The 24,057-nt window shown below is 43.3% G+C and overlaps 2 protein-coding genes across 7 annotated transcripts in view; one reads left to right on the plus strand and one right to left on the minus strand.

Moving 5' to 3' along the window:
* neurl4 (neuralized E3 ubiquitin protein ligase 4) overlaps window positions 1-1,419 on the plus strand; it is a 33,059-nt gene extending 31,640 nt beyond the window's left edge. For all 5 annotated transcript variants that reach the window (XM_057856211.1, XM_057856212.1, XM_057856214.1 and 2 more), the window contains exon 29: window positions 44-1,419. In XM_057856211.1, coding sequence (XP_057712194.1) covers window positions 44-251 — 208 coding nt within the window. In that variant the 3' untranslated portion in view covers window positions 252-1,419. The remainder of the gene's footprint in view (window positions 1-43) is intronic.
* hdlbpb (high density lipoprotein binding protein b) lies at window positions 1,396-22,064 on the minus strand. Of its 2 annotated transcripts, none has more exons than XM_057856216.1 (28): window positions 21,927-22,064; window positions 17,078-17,157; window positions 16,917-17,012; window positions 13,105-13,256; window positions 12,832-13,047; window positions 12,552-12,758; window positions 12,262-12,477; window positions 11,978-12,184; window positions 11,805-11,912; window positions 11,592-11,696; window positions 11,440-11,518; window positions 11,243-11,382; window positions 11,076-11,180; window positions 10,902-11,015; window positions 10,741-10,827; window positions 10,547-10,678; window positions 10,235-10,453; window positions 9,939-10,160; window positions 8,139-8,357; window positions 7,895-8,036; window positions 7,692-7,831; window positions 7,511-7,615; window positions 7,287-7,421; window positions 7,085-7,228; window positions 5,058-5,237; window positions 4,874-4,990; window positions 4,651-4,806; window positions 1,396-4,576 (listed from the first exon to the last, which is right to left on the minus strand). In XM_057856216.1, exons 3-28 carry the CDS (start codon window positions 16,990-16,992, stop codon window positions 4,484-4,486), a joined length of 3,816 nt encoding a protein of 1,271 aa, XP_057712199.1. In that variant the 5' UTR covers window positions 16,993-17,012; window positions 17,078-17,157; window positions 21,927-22,064; the 3' UTR covers window positions 1,396-4,483. The 2 variants fall into 2 exon arrangements, with proteins under 2 accessions (XP_057712199.1, XP_057712200.1); XM_057856217.1 differs by having other exon boundaries at window positions 1,397-4,576; window positions 7,692-7,819.
* Window positions 22,065-24,057: the final 1,993 nt, after the last annotated feature.

Genomic DNA, 24,057 nt, shown 5'->3' on the forward strand with positions numbered 1-24,057 from the left:
TTTTCCCCTTTTGAACTTGAATGTTAAAGTGACTGCTTTCCAGATTTAGGGACCCCCGCTCTCACCGCTGCCACCAGGCCCAGGTAGGCTTCCAGGTGTGCGTGCGGCCAGGCTCCTACAAAGTGGGGCCGCAGCAGGCGCCGGGCCACAGCGAGACCCTGGACCCTCGCTTTAGCAACTCGGAGATGGAGTGGATCACGAAAGAGCAGGGTGGCACTCTCCTCTACGGCCTGCTGGTGCGGGTCGAGTGAGCCGATCGCTCTATTTCTTTTAAACTCGGTACCAAATCCAAGCCCTGCCTTTGAGCAAAAGACTCTTCCGGGATCCGGTCCATCCCAACGATTGTTGACATTTGCGATTTTGGCGGTTTCAAAGAAGAACAGACACTGCCTGCACTTTATGTTTTGCCACATACAAACAAATAACTGGACTTGATAGCAACATGACACATTTTGATTTCTTACACACCCCGCGCTTTTATTTCAGGGTGGTCGGACCTCGAACCTGCGGAATTCTTTTCACGTTCAAAAAGAAAAAACTTGAATTTTAACCAGAGACTTGTACAACAGGATTGTTTACACGGTATGCTACGGTCCTACTCGTAATTACGAGCCTTCCCGAGTGTCCGTTTCTTTTTGGTGTGTTAACACCAATCAGGAAAAAGGACAAATGGGGACCCAGCACAAATTGAGGCCACCCTAAAGGTTTCTAATTGCCGATAATGAATACGGTGGTACCCTGACTTGCGAGTTGAAGTGGCTACTACTAATTTCTCGATCAAAATGGAAATATTCTCTTCTAGCCCCTCTAAAACTGTTTCTAGTTTTTGTATTTTTTAGGGGATTGTACAGTATTAACTGCAAGAAACTTGAATGTAAAAGACCGTTCACTTTCTATTCGAGGCCAGGAAAATAAATTGGCTCTAGGGGGCGCTTGTAAGTCAAGGTAGCACTGTGTAGGATCAGTCATGTACTGTATTTTTCGGACTGGAATACAAATCTCGGCCCGGCTAAATTATTTAAAAGTGTGAATTATAGTCTGAAAAATACGGTACTCTTAAACTGGCAACCATGTTTACTACTACTACTCTTTTTTTTTTTTTTATTCATCTCCACAAGTGTTCACGGTTTATTTTTTCTTTACGTTTGCGTTGTCAATCCCAGTTGAGTCGACCCGCTCAGTTTCTCCAGGCACAAACTCCAAATGGATTCAAGGTCAATAACCTTCTACGAGCAGCTGATCCGAAGGGGGTTGCTCAACGTAAGGAAAAAAAAACTTCCAATCAAAAATGTGAAAAAAAATATTTTATGGGTAATTTATGGCCCAGTGCTGCTTTCTAATTTTTTTTTTCCTGTATGTTGCGTTGTATATAAATATCTTCCCGATTTATATAAATATATTAAAGAAAAAATGACCGTATGTAACTTATCTGTCAAATTTTATTTTCAGTAGGAAACTGACATTTTTATTGCAAGTACACAATCACACCGTTGTTAAAATGCTGTTGATTTGACTTAAGGCGAGAGTGTTTTTGTCTTCTCACAAAAGGAAGTTGTCGCCGTTTAAGATTAGACTGGTGACAAAACAAGCTTTCAGGAAAATAAACAAAATACAGCATATCCCTGGGTTGCATAGTTTGCTGTTAACTCATTGGCTGCCATTGTGCTAGATGTCATGTTTAACTCGTGTCAATTCAAAGCAGAAGGATAAAATATAGGACAGGAAAGACTTGGGTATGGCGGGGCATGGCGAATCACATTTGTAACTGAACTACCATCACAATCCCATCATGGTGCTAAGTAATGGCTGCCAGCCGGGAACCTGGCAGCCCAGTAATAGGGTGGTAGGTGGGTCCTACACTTTTTCTCTATGGCGTGGCTCCTGGGGCGTGGCCTCCCCTCTTCCTGGGCTGCCGGCCGCGGGAGTGGGAGGTTGTAGCGCCGATCTCACGTCGCCCCGTGGCGGCGGCTTGGCGTCCTCCTGCCTCCAGCGTCCCCTCTCTTCTCTGACTGTGTATCCGCCCTGGGTTCAGTCGTGGGTCGCTGGCTGGGCGCCAGTGTATCGGCTGGATGTTGCCTGCTCCGATGGGGGACCCTGCACTGCCATGGGCTTGGTGGGCTGCTGGGGGTCCCGTGGCGTGCCGTCCCTATTGGAGGGGGCTGTGGCCGTGGCTCGTGCGGGATGGGGGTCGGCGTGGGGTTGGTGGTGCGTCCCCTCTTGCCATCCCTGAAGGCCGGTTGATGGGTGTGCGGGGGGGGCGATGGCTCCCTTGCTGGGCTGTAGGAGGAGGGTTGGGCTGCGCTGAACCCCACGCCTGCCCTCCCTCCCCGGGCTGGCTGGGTGGGGACAGTGGCCCTGGGTCGGCGCCCGCGTGGCGTCGCCGCTCGTGTGCGTGGCTGTTGCGCACCTGGTGGGGCTCGCGTGCGGCTGGATGTGACAGGGCACGCTCGAGTGGGGGTTCCCGGTGCCGGGAGTGGGGATGGGGCGCCGTAGGGTCGGTCACCAACGGGCTTACCCTCACAAGGGATTCACTCGAATACTGGGTTTCAGATCACAGAGCTGATTTGTGTACACTCTACCGCTTTCAACCACTTAGCTTATAGACTCCCTCACCCCATCCCCCTTTTTCATGGTCAACAGGCCCCCCACATGGCGTCAACCGGAAATACATCTACAGATTTATAATAATTATGTGTTTTTTAGCTTCTAATAATTGTTTTTTCTAAATAATATGGGACCTTAATGGGGGGAAAAAAAGAAAAATCCAACCTTCAATACAAGTGCATTTATTCAGTGGGAAAAAAATCCCCACATAAAGAAATAATTATTTGACATCAAAAAATGTGTGTCACAATTATTAGCACCCCTGGTGTTAATACTTTGTACAACCCCCTTTTGCCAACAAAACAGCACCTAATTTTCTCCTATAATGTTTCACAAGATGGGAAAAGACAGAAAGAGGGATCTTCAGCCATTCCTCTTTGCAGAATCTCTCTAAATCATCCACAGACCTGGGTTCTCTGCTCTGCACTCTCCTCTTCAGCTCACCCCACAGGTTTTCAATGGGGTTGAGGTCTGGGGAGTGAGATGGCCTTGGGAGGAGCTTGATTTTGTGTCTGGTGAACCATTTCTGTGTAGATTTGGCCATATGTTTAGGGTCACTGTCTTGCTGAAAGACCCAGTAACAACCCATCTTCAGCTTTCGGGCAGAGGGCAACAGATTTTGATTTAAAATGTCCTGGTATTTCAAAGCATTCATGATGCCATGCACCCTAACAAGGTTCCCAGGGCCTTTGGAAGCGAAACAGCCCCACAGCATCACTGACCCACCCCCATACTTCACAGTGGGTACGAGGTGCTTTTCAGCATGCGCATCTTTCGTGGCACGCCAGACCCACTTAGAGTGTTTGTTTCCAAAAAGCTCAATCTTGGTCTCATCTGACCAAAGCACACGGTCCCAGTTGAAGCCCCAATACCGCTTGGCGAACTCCAGACGTTTGCGTTTATGATTGTGAGTGAGGAAAGGTTTTCTCCGTGCATGCCTCACAAACAGTTTGTTGGCGTGGAGACAGGTCCCATATTATTTAGGGGAAAAAAATTTATTAGAAGCTAAAAAACACATTATAAATCCAATAATTATGGAGGGCACTGTAGCTGACGATAGCACCAACATCATTGTAGTAAGTGTAGATGTTCAATGTATTTCTTGTTGTTGTTTGTGTTTCTTCTGTTCCCCCATAACCCCTTCCTGTTCGCTGCTTTGTCATAATAAACGAGGTATGTTGAATGATCACAATGGGAGTATGCCATACTCTCAATGTGAAATATTAAAACTGTTCAGACCAACCGGGCACTTAGACTTCCATTCTCAATGTCAAACAGCTGAACAGGACAGGTTGAAAAAAAAAAAAAAGTTGTGAAAAATCAGTTTCATTGTTGAATTTCCCTTTTAGATTGGACTTCCTGTAGCAGTTGCTAGGCAGTCGGAGATTTGAATCGTAGCGTGAGCTAACAGCTAAAGGTATGTAAAATATGCTAACTGGTATCATCGTGGAAATAAAATGGTGTGAGACCGCAGCATTCGTGTACAAGAACAAGCGTAATGAGGAAAAATAGAGTTTAAAACCATGTAAAGGTTTGGTTAGGTTTCATTCAAATGTACATTTTAAGCACGCCGACCGAAAAAAATTCCCTTTAAAAAAATAGCAAAAAACCTCTTAGTTGCAAACATGTTCCCCAATCTGATCAACTTGGAGAAAATCAGTCATCCCAATAAAATGGCTGACTATGAGTAAACGTCACAACAAGGAATCGGTCCAGGAAGTCGTCTTGGTTATTTACATAGGCCGCGTAGAAGTGAAAGCTGCTGGTTCCTTATCCTAGCGTGCAGTTTTGCCTCACTCGAAACGTCCTAGTGGTCAGCAGAAATGTCATGTCAACCAGTGAGGCCGAAGAGCATACTAGAAAACTTGAGATCCATCACTCAGAACTTCTTGGGGCCCCAGGCGGAAGTTTGTTTCGGCGCCACACCAGTGCCAAATGTGGGGAAGTCCTCTGCGCTGCTCATGTCCGGCGCCTAGAAGCCAATCACCGTTACATGTAGTGAATTGGTTTGATAGAACATTTTCTCGGTTCATCTCTAGTTCGCACCTTGTTCCCCACGGCATTCCAAGGGGCATCTCTCACCACGAAGCCTTTGGCCGGCATCCCGCTACCGTCGTCTGGCCCCCCCGCACCGCCTCCCCCGTAGCGCGACGGAGGCTTCATGTACGCCGCCAACCTTTCGGTTTCTGTCACGCTCAGCATCTTAAATCAGAGAAGGAAACATGGAGCACACGAGCCATTTTTTTTTTTTTTGAAGGGTTGGTCTCACATATTCTTCCTCCAGGTTGAGCAGGTGCTCAATGGCGTTGTCCACCATCTCGGGAAGACCTGTGACGCTCACTTTATCAGGTTCGTCGGAGCCGGATGGAGGAAAACGAATATCCACCTGGAAAAGTGTCGATGAGAAATGTACTGTGGGAATCTCAACTCGGGAAATCTTATGAAGGCCAAACCTTGAACTCCTCCATTAGCTTGCGGATGGCTTTACCGCGAGCGCCGATAATCCGGGCATGAGTCCGGGGGTCCAGGCACACGTCTTGACTCACCATCTCCTGCAAATCAGCCACCAGCTGACGGATGGCCTGACAGGCTTCTTCTACGTTCCCCTCGTATCCCGACACCACGATCAGGTCCTTAGGTACAGTGAGGGAAATAAGTATTTAGTCAACCACCAATTGTGCAAGTTCGCCTACTTAAAAGATTAGAGAGGCCTGTAATTGTCAACATGGGTAAACCTCAAACATGAGAGACAGAATGTGGGGGGAAAAAAAATCACATTGTTTGATTTTTAAAGAATTTCCAAATTAGAGGGGAAAATAAGTATTTGGTCACCTACAAACAAGCAAGATTGCTGGCTATCAAAGAGGTCTAACTTCTTCTAACGAGGTCTAACGAGGCTCCACTCGTTACCTGTATTAATGGCACCTGTTTTAACTCATTATCAGTATAAAAGTCACCCGTCCACAATCTCAGTCAGTCACACTCCGAACTCCACTATGGCCAAGACCAAAGAGCTGTCGAAGGACACCAGAGACAAAATTGTAGACCTGCACCAGGCTGGGGAGACTGAATCTGCAATAGGTAAAATGCTTGGTGTAAAGAAATCAACTGTGGGAGCGATTATTAGAAATGGAAGACATACAAGACCACTGACAATCTCCCTCGATCTGGGGCTCCATGCAAGATCTCACCCGGTGGCGTCAAAATGATAACAAGAACGGTGAGCAAAATCCCAGAACCACACCAACTGTGGGAGCAATTATTAGAAAATGGAAGACATACAAGACCACTGATAATCTCCCTCAATCTGGGGCTCCATGCAAGATCTCACCCCGTGGTGTCAAAATGATAAAAAGAACAGTGAGCAAAAATCCCAGAACCACATGGGGGTACCTAGTGAATGACCTACAGAGAGCTGGGACTACAGTAACAAAGGCTACTATCAGTAACACAATGCGCCGCCAGGGACTCAAATCCTGCACTGCCAGATGTGTCCCCCTGCTGAAGAAAGTACACGTCCAGGCCCGTCTGCGGTTCGCTACAGAGCATTTGCATGATACAGAAGAGGACTGGGAGAATGTGTTATGGTCAGATGAAACCAAAATAGAACTTTTTGGTAGAAACACAGGTTCTCGTGTTTGGAGGAAAAAGAATACTGAATTGCATCCGAAGAACATCATACCCACTGTGAAGCATGGGGGTGGAAACATCATGCTTTGGGGCTGTTTTTCTGCAAAGGGACCAGGACGACTGATCTGTGTAAAGGAAAGAATGAATAGGGCCATGTATCGAGAGATTTTGTGTGAAAATCTCCTTCTATCAGCAAGGGTATTAAAGATGAGACTTGGCTGGGTCTTTCAGCATGGCAATGATCCCAAACACACAGCCAGGGCAACAAAGGAGTGGCTTCGTAAGAAGCATTTCAAGGTCCTGGAGTGGCCTAGCCAGTCTCCAGATGTCAACCCCATAGAAAATCTGTGGAGGGATTTGAAAGTCCGTGTTGCCCAACGACAGCCCCAAAACATCACTGCTCTAGAGGAGATCTGCATGGAGGAATGGGCCAAAATACCAGCAACAGTGTTTAAAAAGCTTGTGAAGAGTTACAGAAAACGTTTGGCCTCCGTTATTGCCAACAAAGGGTACATAACAAAGTATTGAGATGAACTTTTGGTATTGACCGAATACTTATTTTCCACCATGATTTGCAAATAAATTCTTTAAAAATCAAACGTGATTTTCAGTTTTTTTTTCCACATTATTTCACATTGTTGACAATTACAGGCCTCTCTAATATTTTCAAGTGGGAGAACTTGCACAATTAGTGGTTGATTAAATACTTATTTGCCCCACTGTATATAGAGAGGCAAGGCTTTTTCGTAGCGTTAGACAATTATGGGGGGGTTGCAGAGACTCATTTTGCATCCTCAGCCAAAGAGTAGCTTGACATGCGCAGAAAACCCTGGGTAACGCCACCACACACCTGCTGTTGGTCTCCTTTGTCAGGGAACTGGATGTTGACGTCATGGTCTTTTCGGATCTGAGAAATGACCGCCCCCTTGCGCCCAATGAGCTTGGGATGAAACTTGGGCTCGACAGATATGGTCACCTTGAAGCTGCGCAACGCCTATCGGGAGGAACGCAGATTCAATATGAGGACTCCGTGAGAAAACACATAGGCTTACCCTGTCCTCCTGCTCGGCCCGAAGTTCTGTGACCCGTCCCAGTAAGCCCTGCTTGGCTCGCTGCACGTTGGCTACCAAACCCGTCACCTTGATCACATCCTGTTGCATCTCTGGCTGCGGCACCCAGATGTTTACCTGCGTAGGTAAACAATCTGGGACTGTAAAGTTTCCTTGGGAGTACATGTGGAATGAGGTAACCTTTCTAAAAATTCTTAAAGGGCAACCTCATAGTCTTCCATCATTTTTCGGAGTCCGCTGCCTTTCTGCCCGATGATGTAGCGATGAAGGTTATAGGACACTTCCACGTCCTCTGTGATGGGCACCAAGGCCTGAAAAAATTGGATGAAGATTGGTCCTTTTGTAAATAACTGAAGGGACGTGTTTTTTTCGAAGCTGAAAGCCTACCAGAAGAGCAGCTTTGGCCACCTCACACTTCTCTGCTCGCCCCGTTATCGTCACGACGTCACACTTGCGGTGGACAAATTCTGCACCTGGACTGACATCACCGTTCTCCAGCGGCGAACCCTCTTGACCTTGACAAATGACTATTTGTAATCAGTCAAGCGACTCTAAAGGGTGTGGCCTACGTGAGCCGACGCTTGGGGAACCTGCGGTGCCGTCGTCTCTTTCGGGGAACTTGATGAGAACCTCGTGCTCACGGGTGATGTACTGAATGCGGCTGCCTTTGGGCCCCATGACTGCACGATGGTAGTGCTGGGGGATCGTCACCTCCACGCTCACTCGGGACTCCTGCTCGGCACAAGACAAACATAGGTAAAAACAACACCGTAGTTAGGACTGCTCAGAAAGCGCTTCTTGAAACTCAACTTTTGATTGGTCAAGGCTTCCTACCAGGTCCTCGACGATCTCCCGTATGCGTTTCTTGGCAGCTTCCACGCAGTTCTTTGCTCCTTTCAGGGAAACCCTTTGGCTGTTGGCCCCCGTGCGAGGGAAGCTCACAGCCACGCCGCCGTATTCTTCCGCCAGTTCCCGCAGCACCTGGCCTCGCCGACACACAAAATGGCGGTGGTGGCGTACGTCCACGTCCATGCTATCGTCCACCACATCATTCTGAGGGGATAGTAAAATGATCTGCAAACATTACGAACTGGTAGATACAGTGGGGCAAATAAATATTTAGTCAACCACTAATTGTGCAAGTTCTCCCATATGAAAATATTAGAGAGGCCTGTAATTGTCAACATGAGAGACAGAATGTGGAAAAAAAACAGAAAATCACATTGTTTGATTTTTAAAGAATGTATTTGCAAATCATGGTGGAAAATAAATATTTGGTCAATACCAAAAGTTCATCTCAATACTTTGTTATGTACCCTTTTCTGGCAATAACGGAGGCCAAACGTTTTCTGTAACTCTTCACAAGCTTTTCACGCACTGTTGCTGGTATTTTGGCCCATTCCTCCATGCAGATCTCCTCTCGAGCAGTGATATTTTGGGGCTGTCGTTGGGCAACACGGACGTTCAACTCCCTCCACAGATTTTCTATGGGGTTGAGATCTGGAGACTGGCTAGGCCACTCCAGGACCTTGAAATGCTTCTTACGAAGCCACTCCTTGCCCTGGCTGTGTGTTTGGGATCATTGTCATGCTGAAAGACCCAGCCACGTCTCCTCTTCAATGCCCTTGCTGATGGAAGGATATTTTCACTCAAAATCTCTCGATACATGGCCCCATTCATTCTTTCCTTTACACAGATCAGTCGTCCTGGTCCCTTTGCAGAAAAAAGCCCCAAAGCATGATTTTTCCACCCCCATGCTTCACAGTGGGTATGGTATTCTTCGGATGCGATTCAGTTTTCTTTCTCCTCCAAACACGAGAATCTGTGTTTCTATCAAAAAGTTCTATTTTGGTTTCATCTGACCATAACACATTCTCCCAGTCCTCCTCTTGATCATACAAATGCTCTCTAGCGAACCGCAGACGGGCCTGGACGTGTACTTTCTTCAGCAGGGGGACACGTCTGGCAGTGCAGGATTTGAGTCCCTGGCGGCGCATTGTGTTACTGATAGTACCCTTTGTTACTGTGGTCCCAGCTCTCTGTAGGTCATTCACTAAGTCCGCCGTGGGGTTCTGGGATTTTTGCTCACCATTCTTATCATTTTGACGCAACGGGTTGACATCTTGCATGGAGCCCCAGATCGAGGGAGATTATCAGTGGTCTTGTATGTCTTCCATTTTTACACTTTACAGCAAGCGTTTTACCTATTGTAGATTCAGTCTTCCCAGCCTGGTGCAGGTCTACAATTTTGTCTCAGGTGTCCTTCGACAGCTCTTTGGTCTTGGCCATCGTGGAGTTTGGAGTGTGACTGACTGAAGTTGTGGACAGGTGTCTTTTATACCGATAATGAGTATCGAGTGGAGCCTCATTAGACCTCGTTAGAAGAAGTTAGACCTCTTTGGCAGCCAGAAATCTTGCTTGTTTGTAGGTGACCAAATACTTATTTTCCACTCCAATTTGGAAATAAATTCTTTAAAAATCAAACAATGTGATTTTCAGGTTTTTTTCCACATTCTCTCATGGTTGAGGTTCACCCATGTAGACAGTTACAAGCCTCTCCAATCTTTTCAAGTAGGAGAACTTGCACAATTGGTGGTTGACTAAATACTTATATACCCCACTGTAAGACGTTACCAGGTTTTTGATGAGGCTTTCTATTTCCTTCTGCGCTTTCCGAACGGCATCTTCTTTGCCCACAATGGTGATCAGTTCTTGCTCGGTATCGTCAGGTGCTGGGAAGATGATACGGGCGCCCGTCCTGTCCCGTACGCGCCGAACGTTGGCTCCGCCACGGCCGATCAGATACTTGTGGTACTCGGGCTTGGCCTGTAGTTCCACTGTGAAGTTGTTGACTTGCTGAATAGAAAACATTTAAATAATGAAATGAATAACATTTACCTGGATTTGTTGGGTTGTTGCCCTCTGCTCACCTTCTCCTCAGCTAGCTGTAGCAGTTGTTTCTTGGCTTTTTCTACTTCACTGGAGGGACCCCTAATGGTGACCTTGTCTGAAGTGGATCCCTCGGACGGGAAATGGATGTGGACACCGCCACATTCTTCCATGATGGCGCGGACTAGGCAACCCTTGGAACCGATGAGGGAGTTGTGTAGCTTGGCTGGGATGGTTACCTCTGTTTCTATAAAGTTTGCCTGGCGGGAAAGAGTCACCGCAAGGGAAGCGGCAGTGAGAAAGCATCTTGCTTTGGACGACCACCCTGTGGAGGCATCTCTGATCTGACTCACCAGTTCTTTCTGGATGGCGAGGATTCGATCCCTAGCTGCCTCACAGTTGCCTTTCTTACCCGTGATAACGATCATCTCAGAGTTGCTGTTCTCAGTGGGGAGGTCGATCTTGGTATTGGTCTCCTCGCGGATCTGCATTCGACGGCATCAGTCAAAACTCTGTAAACCCGCCCCCAAAATAATTTGACTCTTACCTTTTTGATGTTAGCACCACCTTTTCCAATTATGTTTTTGTGGAACTGCTTGAAGATAGGAACCGAAAGCGAGAAGCTATTCTCTATCTGCGTACAGGGGAAAGGAATAAGGTGAGTCGGATAAAGTACTTTTTGGAGGAGGGGTATGTTGGTGGTCGTACTAGCTCGGCAATCATCCTCTGGAGGAACTTTGCGCACTTTTCCACCTCGCTTTTGGGCCCCCTCAACTGAACTAAGTTACTCTTCTGTGCCGGATCAGGGAAGTTGATGATGACCTGGAAGTAGACTGGATTTAACATGAAGGTGTGAGACAGTCGAACAAAGAGCATCCTCACCTCAGGGAACTTGTCACGAACTTCTTTTATCTTCTCTCCTTTCTGACCAATGATGGTCCGATGGAACTTGTGCTCCACAACCAGATCTTTGGTCCGCTCGTTCTCCTGAAAGGTAATGTTTTTGTTACTTAAGCCTCTCGTTATGTCAGCGTAAACTTTTGACTTGCCATTCTTTGGACCATCTCAACGAGTTCCCTGCGAGCCAATTGGACACCCTTGGGGTCTCCCTCGATCCGGACCAGGCTGCTTCGCTCAGAGTCCTGCGGGATTCTCACCGATACCTTGTACTGCTCCTTAATCCGGTTAACTGGAAAATAACCAGAAGAGGTCAAGCTTGAAAGCAACATGAGTGATTCAAACTCACTATTGGTGCCGTTCTTCCCGATGAGATGTCTGTGGAAACGCTGGTCTATGATGACCTCAGTGTAGTCCATCTTCACTAGCTAGGGCAAAAAAAAAATAGTTTTGCGAGAACTGAAATAAAAATATAAGTAAGGTAGAGTGGAGATTTCAGACCAGGTCCTTGACGATTTCTTGTATCTGTGCCTGAGCCAGCTCTACCTCCTCCGTTGGCCCTTCCAGATTGATGCGCTCCTCGCCATCAGTGAACTCAATGTGTACCTACACAGATTACTTGGAGCATTATATCAATCGGATTCATGTCTGAGCTTCCATTCCAGAATGTGTTTGTTTTTTTCTTTCTGTGGCATGAATTCTATTCTGACTCACCCGAGGCAGCTGCTGTGTAATCCGGCCGATGTTTTGACCCTTCTTGCCGATAATGAAACGATGCAACCAGGCCGGAGCCGTCACATCCACCACCATCGCGCTCTTCGCCTGGGCAGATGGTTCCACTTTTGATTTTGTCTGAGCATATTTCACTCTTAGCTTGATCACCTCACCTTTGAGTAGACTTGCGTGAGGGCTGGTCCAAGCTTGTCGGGCTCCCCCCTGAGGATGATGGTCTCTGAGTCTGAATCTAGCGGGGGCATTTCCACTGACACCCCCGTGGCCTCCAGGATCTCCTGTAGGGTGTTCCCCTTTGGCCCGATGATGTACTTGTGCTGCGACTTCTTCACCTCCACGGAGATGGTGGTGGTCTTCCTCTTCTGTCAGGTTGGAAAAGGAACCTAGTGGCTATATTTAGCAACCATTCCATAGCAAAAGTGCAGCTGCGTGTCCGCACCTTGTCGTCATAGATTGCACGGATGCGGCTGAGTGCCAGTGCGACAGCCTCTTTCTCCCCAGTGATGACGATCTCGTCCTTGGGCAAGCTTGGCGGGGGGACGCTGATGCGAGCGCCCGTTTCCTGACTCAGCACCTGCACCAGCCGATTGTGTGGGCCGGCAATGAAGGGGTGGAAGGCCTTCTCCAGGGTCAGTCGCTCCACCGCACGTTTGTCCTAAAGGATCAAAGGGGAGGTCAGCCTGCTCTTCTACCAAGATCAATGTGTTTGTCGCCCTTCCCGAGTGAGACCTGCTCTGCAGAGATGAGCAGTATCTCATGGCGCGCCTTCTCGATGCCTTCCTTAGTACCACTGATGCGGATGTTGGAGCTGGGGTCGTCCGGGCGTGGTATAACGATCTTGGTGGCAGTTTTTAGCTCTAGTTCCTGCAGCTTTTCGCCGTTCTTTCCAATGACGAAGCGATGGTGTTCCTTGGGGATGATAACTGTGGCTGAAGCCTGAGGGCACAACGAAAGAGATAAAAGTGGGACTTTGCTTTGATTTATGTCGGGATGTCGTAGCTGACGTCACCTGAGTCTGCAGTCGAGCTACAATCTCCTTGCGGGCCTTCATGACAGACTCTAGTTTTCCCGTAACCATGATGGATAACCCCTGGTCTTTTGCCAAGGACAACTCAATGTGGGCTTCAGTCCGCTGCATGATGTCTAAGCACACTTTTGCTTCTTCGCCCTCCCCGAACTGGCTGTTGTCCTTGTATCGGCGCTCCTCGAGGGGCACGTGGAACACCTGTTAGGCAGTGGGTCAGATTCTTGCTACATGAGTGATCCTTGGTCGCAAACTAACCTGCGTGATGACAGAAGCTTTAATTGGCCTGATCCTGCTGCCCCACGCGGGGGCCCCCTCAGTGGCTTTCTCCCCCGGCGCTCCCTTCTCTGGTAACGGAGGGAAGGCCTCCAGGTAGGTGGGGATGTAGGCCTCGTCCTCCGGGACGCAACCTGTACCACAGAGGTATACGGGTAACACCAACATATACAGTGTATCAAAAAAGTGAGTACACCCCTCGCATTTCTGCAGATATTTAAGTATATCTTTTCATGGGACAACACTGACAAAATTACACTTTGACACAATGAAAAGTAGTATGTTTGCAGTTTAAATAATAGTTAATTTATTTTCCCCTCAAAATAACTCAAAATACAGCCATTAATATCTAAACCCCTGGCAACAAAAGTGAGTACACCCCTTTCGTGAAAGTTGTCAATATTAACATACAGCATGTCAACTGTGAATATTTTGTATGGCCACCACTATTATCCAGAACCTCCTTTACTCTCCTGGGCATGGAGTTGACCAGAGCTTCACAGGTTGCCACTGAACTGCTCTTCCGCTCCTCCATGATGATGTCGCAGAGCTGCCGGATATTTTAGACTTTGCGCACTTCCACCTTCCGCTTGAGGATACCCCAAAGATGTTCTATTGGGTTCAAGTCTGGAGACATGCTTGGCCAGCCCATCACCTTTACCCTCAGCCTCTTCAGTAAAGGCTAGTAAAAGTAGAGGCTGAAATGATCCCAACCAACTTTTAAGAAACCCTATTTGCATTATGACTTCAGTTGTATAGGTAATTTAGATTGTCTTCTTATATGTTGTGAGGATAGAATTGATCCTACCATTATTAAGTGAATTATAGTACTTTCATTATGTTCAGACTTACATTGACCCCTTTTCACTCGCTGAATGTGCGAGTCCATTTTTTTCCCCTCACACGCACGTTTGATTGGCTCATGACTTGACCGAACCCCCCCCCCCCCCCCCATACACGTGCGCATTCACAGTCCGACAGAAATACAACATGCTGCCTCCCCCGCCCATTCGAAGACGAGGGATATTAGAATGTAATGTAAAAAGACGTCAATATTGTGGAGGTTGGGAACACACCACTAATTTTGCATCTGCTACAGTGCTTAAAGTCAATTTTACTCACTTAGATTTCTTGACATAACAAAAAAAAATGCTTGTTGAAAATTAGACTAACAGACCTATTTTAAGCAAAAAGTTTGTATATTTAATCTTAAAAGAAAAACTTGTTTGTCAGAAAAATGTTATTAACAGGGTTGTTCCGATCATTTTTTTTGCTCCCGATCGTTTTAGTTTGAGTATCTGCCGATCCCGATATTTCCCAATCCGATTGCTTTTTTTTTTTTTTTTTTGCTCCCGATTCAATTCCAATCATTCACGATAATTTTTCCCGATCATATACATTTTGGCAATGCATTAAGAAAAAAATGAATAAACTCGGACGAATATATACATTCAACATACAGTACATAAGTACTGTATTTTTTTATTATGACAATAAATCCTCAAGATGGCATTTAAATTATTAACATTCTTTCTGTGAGAGGGATCCACGGATAGAAAGACTTGTAATTCTTAAAGGATAAATGTGTCTTTGTATATTGTGACTAAATATTGCCATCTAGTGTATTTGTTGAGCTTTCAGTAAATTATACTGGAGCCATTTAACTTCTACCCAAATGCATGATGGGAAGTGCAACCATGACTGTGCGTAACGGTACCAATTGATATATCTTCTCTGCGTTGGGAAATAACATAGGGTGTTAAGAAAAAGATCAATTACTACCTTTCTTCCCCACATTGCTTCCCACAATATTTCTAATCGTAGGGAGAGGGATTGTAAGGCTTTAGCTAATTAAAAAAAGGCTCCAAAGGCTGCCAAAATTCACTCTACTCATTTTATGCTGCCTTTTAGCTCTATATATAGGTAAAACGGCGCCATTACAGATTGAACGCGACAATGCGTGAGTGGGTCGTGCAGCGCATGCGTTAATTAATTAACGTGATTAATTTTAAAAAATTAATTAACGCGGTTAACGCAACAAATTTGACAGCCCTACTTTAAGCCAAAACTACTCTGGATGAGTATAAGACATTTTGTCTGTAACGTTAAATACAATTAGAAAACGATTTAAATAAAATATATTTATATATTAAAAAAAGGCATGTCCAATATTTTTTTGCCGATTCCGATACTTTGAAAATGACGTGATCGGACCCGATTGATCGGCTTAATGCAAGAATATTGATCAAAACATTATTGGAAAGCAATTTTTTTCTTGATTTAGGTGAAAAATGACCAACGTTTGCATGTATGGGCGTAATAAAACAAAAAACTGTAGAAATATTTACTGAAAGTAAGTGGAAAAATCTGACGCATTAATCTGTTAACTAGGCTTTAACACTCAGAACAAGATGGGAGAAAATTATTTGACTAGATTTAACAAAAAATATTAGATTAAGACATTATAACTTTGCAGTGTGAAAGTTAGTAGAGGTCAATACAGATTTATTTTGCATTAATCATTTAGCCTATCAATTAATTCGATTCATATTGGTGAGAAGTGTAGCCCTGACCCCCATTCCCCAAATATATGTGGTCTTATTAATGTCCCGTTCCCAGCAAAAAGTGTACATGCAGGTTATATCATCCCGACCAATATTGAGACCAAACCTACGCCCTTGGTTTGGGGTCATTGTCATGCTGGAACACTGCCCTGCGACCCAGTTTCTGGAGGGAGGGGATCATGCTCTGCTGCAGTATTTCATAGTACATGTTGGAGTTCATGTTTCCCTCAATGGAATGGAACTCTCCAACACCTGCAGCACTCATGCAGCCCCAGACCATGACATTCCCACCATGATGCTTGAATGTAGGCATGACACACTTACAGTATCTTTGTACTCCTCACCTGGTTGCCGCCACACACGCTTGAGACCATCGGAACCAAACAAATTAATCTTCGTCTCATCAGACCATAGGACATGGTTCCAGTCTTTGTTGGCATGTATTCAGCAAACTGTTTTCGGGCTTTCGTGTGTACCGTCTTCAGAAGAGGCTTCCTCCTGGGGTGCCAGCCATGCACACCAATTTGATGTAGACTGTGGCGTATGTTCTGAGCACTAACAGGCTGACCCCCCACCTCTTCACTCTCGGCAGCAATGCTGACTACACTCCTGCGACGATATTTCAAAGAACGCATTCGTGCGCTCAACTTCTTTGGTGCGACCAACCCGAGGCCTGTTCTGAGTGGACCCTGCTCTTTTAAAACGCTGGATGATCTTAGCCACTGTGCTGAAGCTCAGTTTCAGGGTGTTGGAAATCTTCTTGTAGCCTTGGAGCGCAACAATACATCTTTTAAGATCCTCAGAGAGTTCTTTGCCATGTGGTGCCATGTTGGAACTTTCAGTGACCAGTGTGAGAGACTGTGAGAGACAAATTTGAACACACCTGCTCCCTATGCACACCTGGACCTAGTAACACTAATGAGTCACATGACATTTTGGAGGCAAAATGACAAGCAGTACTCAATTTGGACATTAAGGAATGTAGTTTCTAAACGGTGTGCTCACTTTTGTTGCCAGGGGTTTAGATATTAATGGCTATATTTTGAGTTATTTTGAGGGGAAAATAAATGAACTCTATTATATAAGATGCACACAGACTACTTTTCATTGTGTCAAAGTGTCATTTTGTCATTGTTGTCCCATGAAAGATATACTTCAATATCTGCAGAAATGCGAGGGGTGTACTCACTTTTGTGATACACTGTAATACCCAATAATTTTATACATTACCTGTGATCTCCTTGTCCTTCAGGCCACTGCGGTGCTCCGCAAAGCTCTCGGGGGTCAACACTGCCACTGAGCTCATGGTTCAAGACGTCAATTCCACTGAGACAAAGACGTGGAAAAAAAAGTATGAGTGCTGTCAATATCTATGAATGTACATAACTTACCTATTAGGGTCAATTGCCGGAGAGTCCGTCCAGGTAGTGTCTCCCGTAGATACTTCAGCACGTTGTTTTTTTTTCAGCTCCTGAGAGCATGAAACATGCTGTTTGAAAATCAGAAATTCCTATCTGTAGTTTCTTGAGTACTACAACCCCTAGCAAAAAGTATGGAATTACCAGTCTCGGACGAGCACTCACCCAGACATTTTATCATGTAGAACAAACTCGGATAAAAAGCTTGAAAAAATAATGAATTCGTTCAAAAGTGCAACTCTTTAGCATTCAGAAACACTAAAAGAAATGAATAAAAAACATTGTGTTGGTCAGTAAATGTTACTTTTCTAGAGCAAGTGCAGGGAAATATGTATATGAAATCCCTCCATTCTGAGGGAAAAAAACATGGAATCATGAGAAACAAACAAAGAAATAACAATGAAAACACATCTCTAGTATTTAGTAGCACCACCTCTGGCTTTTATGACAGCTTGCAGTCTGAGGCATGGACTTGAGTATTCTTTATCAATTTGGTGTCAAATCTATTTGATTGCAGTTGCCAGATCATCCTTGCAGGTCGGAGCCTTGCTGTGGACCTTTTTTTTCAATTTCCACCACAGGTGTTCAATAGGGTTGAGATCTGGGCTATTTGCAGGCCATGACATTGACTGGATGAGTCTTTCTCCAAGGAATGCTTTAACAGTTTTAGCTCTGTGGCATGATGCATTGTCATCTTGGAAAATGACAAACATATTTTCAATTGAAGGGACAAGAAAGCTGTCTAAAATTTCAGCGTAAACTTGTGCATTTATTGAATATTTAACTTAATATTTCATCACCTTGTCCAATGCAGATTCTTGACTCTTGACAAGGTGATGATGCTGGAACTTTTGTTTGGTGCTTTTCCAGTGAGATTTACAAAGATGACTGCCTGAAGAAAACATCAAAATTCCGACAGTCCAATGCAGATTCTTGACACTTGACAAGGTGATGATGCTGGAACTTTTGTTTGGTGCTTTTCCAGTGAGATTTACAAAAATGACTGCCTGAAGAAAACATCAAAACTTCCTCAGTCCTTGATCATATGGGGCTGAGGAAATGCCATCCCTCCCACTTCAAACAAATTGAACGTCTATGGCTGTCAGTGGTAGTCAATGCCAGGCAATTAGGTCATTTTGGGCCATTTAAAGTCTCACTGGAACGGCACCAAACAAAAGTTTCAGCATCATCACCTTGTCAAGGGTCAAGAATCTGCATTGGACAAGATGATGATGCTGGAACTTTGGTTTGGTGCCGTTCCAGTGAGATTTACAAAGATGACTCCCTGAAGAAAACATCAAAATTCCCTCAGCCCTTGATGATATGGGGCTGCATGTCAGGCAGAGGCACTGGGGAGATGGCTGTGGTTAAAACTTCAATAAATGCACAAGTTTACATTGAAATTTTAGACAGCTTTCTTATCCCTTCAATTGAAAATATGTCATTTTCCAAGATGACAATGGATCATGCCACAGAGCTAAAACCATAGGCGGAGTTTGACTTTTGGGGCAGGGGGGGCACAACATGTTGATGACCCTGAAACGCAGTGTCAGCAATAAAATTAACTTAAAAGAATATTTATAATAATAAGTTGACAATGGACGTTTTTTGTTTCCCATCATTCTTGAGGGGAATTCTAAATCAGGCTGCTTAGGCAATACTTTTTGCCAAGATCGTCATTCATTGAATATGGTACGCCGGCCGGTGTCGTGCCAATGTAGTTATCCCAGTCAAAAATTGCATCCACTGGGCGAATCCATATGGAGGTAGATTTGCCTTTATTATTCAATCAAAAAAAGGTTGCTTCAATAAAAAAAAAGTTGCTTCAATCTAAATATGTATTTTCAACCCCCCAAAAAAGTCGCTTCAATAAAAAAAAAAAAAAAAAGTGTTTGAACTAGGGGTGTCAAACGATTAAAATTTTTAATCGAGTTAATTACAGCTTAAAAATTAATTAATCGCAATTCAAACCATCTATGAAATATGCCATATTTTTCTGTAAATTATTGTTGGAATGGAAAGATGAGACACAAGATGGATATATACATTCAACATACAACACAAGTACTGTATTTGTTTATTAAAACAATAAATCAACAAGATGGCATTACCTTTATTAACATTTTGTTCAAGCGATCCATGGATAGAAAGACTTGTAGTTCTTAAAAGATAAATGTACAAGTACAAGTTATAGAAATTTTATATTAAAACCCCTCAATGTTTTCGTTTTAATAGCCATTGTTGATGCCAATAATTACTTACACAATGCTCATGGGTGCTGAAGCCTATAAAATCAGTCGCACCCATGCGCCAGCAGAGGGTGACAAAAAACACAACAAGTACACATTTCACTGTGCTGTCATTTTAATGTTTGAGCGGGGCATGTGCGTTAACTGCATCAAATTTTTTAACGTGATTATTTTAAAAAATTAATTACTGCCTGTTAACGGGATAATTTTGGAAATAAATTTGGAACTCAAAAAAAAAGAAAAATGGACGTGAAAGCTATTTTTCTTTGATTTTTTAATTTTTAATTTATTTATTTATTTATTTGATTGAAGCAACTTGAAGTAATGTTGATTTGTGTTTGGGCCACATTTTAGCTAGTGCATTTTTGTCTAAAATAATTTTGACCCATTATAAAAATATATCTTTTTGTTAATTTCATTCATTTTTGTTGCAGTTTTATTGCTTTACAACTTTTATATATATATTGGGAAGTCAATTACATGCAATGACACTTTTCAGCCACCAGGCGGGGGGCCTGGCCCATCTTAAAATCCGCTTATGGCTAAAACTGTTAAAGCATTCCTTGGAGAAAGACTCATTCAGTCCATGTCATGCCTTGCAAATAACCCAGATCTCAATCCTATTGAAAACCTGTCATGGAAATTGAAAAAATGGTCCACAGCAAAGCTCTGACCTGCAAGGTTGATCTGGCAACTGCAACCAAAGAGAGCTGTCACTCATCAATTCCATGCCTCAGAGACTGCAAGCTGTCATAAAAGCCAGAGGTGGTGCTACTAAATACTAGAGATGTGTTTTGATTAGAGATGTCCGATCACATCACTTTCAAAGTATCGGAATCGGCAAAAAAATATCGGCCATGCCTTTTTAAAAATATATATATTTTTAAATTAAATCGTTTTCTAATTGTATTTAACGTTACAGACATATGTTTCACTCTTCCAGAGTTTTTAGTTTAGGCTTAAGGTAGGGTTATCAAATTTATCCTAATAACGGCGGTAATTTTTTTTTTTTTTTTTTAAATGTATGACGTTAAAATATTTAACGGAATTAATGCATGCGCTGCACGACCCGCTCAAGCATTGTCTCGCTCAATCTGTAATGGCGAGGTTTTATCTATATAGAGAGATAAAAGGCAGCGTAAAATGAGTAGAGTGAATTCTGGCAGCCTTTGGAGCCTTTTTTTAATTGGTTAAAACCTTACAATCCCTCTCCCTACGATTAGAAATATCATGGGAAGCCATGTGGGTTGATCTTTATCTTAACACCTTATGTTATATGCCAACGCAGAGAAGACATATGAATTGGTAGCACACGCAAAGTCGTGGTTCCACCTCCCATCATGCATTTGGGCATGACTACAGTATCATTTCCTGAAAGCTCAACAAATACACTAGATGGCAATATTTAGTCACAATATACAAAGTCACAAGTCTTTCTATCCGTGGAATCCTCTCACGGAAAGAATGTTAATAATGTAAATGCCATCTTGAGGATTTATTGTCATAATAAACAAATACAGTACTTATGTTGAATGTATATATTCGTCCGAGTTTTATTCATTTTTTTCTATATGCATTGCCAAAATGTATATGATCTGGAAAAATTATCGGGAATGATTGGAATTGAATCGGGAGCAAAAAAAAGCAATCGGATCGGGAAATATCGGGATCGGCAGATACTCAAACTAAAACGATCGGGATCGGATCGGGACCAAAAAAACATAATCGGAACAACCCTAGTTTTGATTGTTATTTCTTTGTTTGTTTCTCATGATTCCATATTTTTTTCCTCAGAATGGAGTGATTCCACATATATATTTCCCTGCACTTGCTTTATAAAAGTAACATTTACGGACCACCACAATGTTTTTTATTCATTTCTTTTCGTGTTTCGGAATGCTAAAGAGTTGCACTTCTGAACTAATTCATTATTTTTTTCAAGATTTTCAGTTTGTTCTACATGATAAAATGTCCGAGTGAGTGCTCGTCCGAGACTGGTGATTCCATACCTTTTGCAAGGGGTTGAACATGCATACATTGGCTCCATTTTAGCCAAGACTTGAATGAGGGGTAAGCACTACTCAAAATGAACCAAAAAACTATAGCCCACAATTTGGGGAGGGTGTGTTGTTTTTAATTTCCTAGTACCCTGTCAATGAATATCATCATATGCAACAATAAATATAACATTATTAAGGGAGGGTTAACACAATGGCTGTGTTCCTAAAGTGGTCCTTAGTGAGTTTGGGGGTAGGGCGGGTGTTGATCCAATCTCTAGCCGGTTCACTGCGTTACTACCACAGGCTTTCTGTGCACACAGCACCGCTTGCTGGTTGTATTCGCGTCTGCCAGTCCAATTTTCTTTTAATGTATGTTAAATTAGACCCAAACAACCCACGTCACTACCTTCTGATAATCGGCTAACATCATCAACAACAACAAAAACCCGAGCCAAGATCGCCCGCTCCGGGAGCGCTAACCCGGGCTGCGGCTCTTTGTGGTGGGGAAGAACCGGTGATCTCTGATCCGTTTCGTTTTGATTGGAATATTGGTTTAAAATAAATAAATCCTACCTTAGAGAGAGAAAAGATTGCAGAGGGACTGAGTTTGACAGGTGATGGTGTAAACACAGATGTGATTGGTCAGGAGCATTTCCTCTGACGGGGCGGAGGGATACGACGAGATGCGCTGCGGCCCGAAGACAGTCAAGCCGATTGCCGCAGTATGTTTACGCCACGGGAGCATCCAAATAAAATAGATCCCGGTGATTTTAGCTCATTGACGGTGATAGACGAACCTGACTTGCTTAAAAAATAAGCTGTTTATACATTTTCCGCGCGGTAACTTTGTCAAATTACCACTAACGACACATCAACAACATAAGCAGATTTTAAGGGGGCAGCCCCCCCTGGTGGCTGAAAAGTGTCATTGCATGAAATTGCTTATAACTTTTATATATGGCGGAAAACACTCAGGTGACTTGAAGTTCCGCTCTGAGACCCCCAAATTTAAAACTTGTCCGATATGCGCGTGTGATACATCATTGGAAAGCTTAAAATCTCAATTTTCTGGGGGAAGAAAAATTTTGAGCAGGAGGGCATTTTTTAAAAAATATATTTTTTAAACAGCAAAACCCTATCTGGAGGTGAGAGCACGCAAGAACAGAATTACAGACGCCATGACTTTAACGTGATATTATCGCGTACTTACTTTGTTTTGATCCAAAAACTCCATTTAGCATGTATCACTGAGTGTCAAGACACAGCTGTGAATGGCCACAGCTGGATTTTTGGGGGATTTTATGGGTGAAACATGGTCATATAACAAGGGTCGCGATGCAGAAATCGCAGACATCTAGGAGTGGTCGAGATTTTCTTTTTCATATATTTACCCTTTTAAACGTTTTTTTCCCCAACTTTTTTTGTTTGAATCAATTATTTATCATCTAACATATCGGAGAAAATGCGACAGTAACAAAAAAAAAAACAATTAAGCGATAGTTATGACATCCATATCCATGACTTTTTTTTCAGACGCCATTTTTTTCATTGTGACATAATTTGTTTAAAAGTTTAAAATATGTTCGCGAATATTTTTTTAAGTGTTTTTTTTTTTTTTTTTTAAATAAACCGAAATATGAGACATCAATGAATTATTCTAAGCTAAAAACGAGAGACATTTTCAATAATAAATACAATTAATTACCTTCGTTTTATGGCTGGGTTGAAACAAAAGCGTTTGCGCGACGTCTGTAAACGGGTGTTTTCAGGATAAAACGGACAAATTAAAAATAGTTTGGGGGCTTCATGTGCCATGAATCTGCTCTGGCAGCATATAGACATATTGTTCTATCAAACACAACAGTTGTTTTGTCTTAAAATACAGCAGTTTCTTTTCAAGAGGGGTGCAAGAGCAGTAACTGCTTTTTCAGTCTTGTCTGTGTTTTCCGCCATATATATAGGAAAGTCAATTAAAATGCAACAAAAATGAATGAAATGAGCAAAAAAAAATATTCTTATAATGGGTCAAAATTATTTTTCGAACAGATCATGTGACTAGCACCTGAGACAATCATTTGCTTTGCATATAATTAACTTTGATTGAAAATATATATGGCGTAAAACACAGACATAACTGAAAAAGCAGTTTCTGCTCTTGCACTCCTCTTTAAAAGAAACTGCTGTATTTTAAGCCAAAACAATTGTTGTGTTTGATAGAACAATATGTCTATACGCTGCCATAGCAGATTCATGGCGCATTAAGCCCCCGAACTATTATTAATTTGCCTATTTTACCATGGAAACCCCCGTTTACAGACGTCGCGCAACCGTTTTTGTTTCAACCCAGCCATGAAAACAAGGTAATTGATTATATTTATGATTCTAAATTTCATTTTTTGCTTAGAATCATTAATTGACGTCTAATATTTTGTTTGAAAAAACAAAAACGACTTTAAAAAATTATTCACTCGCATATTTTAAACTTTTAAACAAATTACATCACAATGAAAAAAATGGCGTCTGTAAAAAAGTCACGGATATCTACCTCATAACTATCGCTAAATTGTATTTTTTTGTTACTGTCGCAATATCCCCGGTATGTTAGATGATAAATAATTGATTCAAACAAAGAAAATTTGAAGAAGAAAAAAGTTTATAAGGGTAAATTTATGAAAAAACATCTCGACCACTCCTTGATGTCTGC

Source organism: Corythoichthys intestinalis, chromosome 13, assembly GCF_030265065.1.
Source record: "Corythoichthys intestinalis isolate RoL2023-P3 chromosome 13, ASM3026506v1, whole genome shotgun sequence".
NCBI lineage: Eukaryota > Metazoa > Chordata > Actinopteri > Syngnathiformes > Syngnathidae > Corythoichthys > Corythoichthys intestinalis.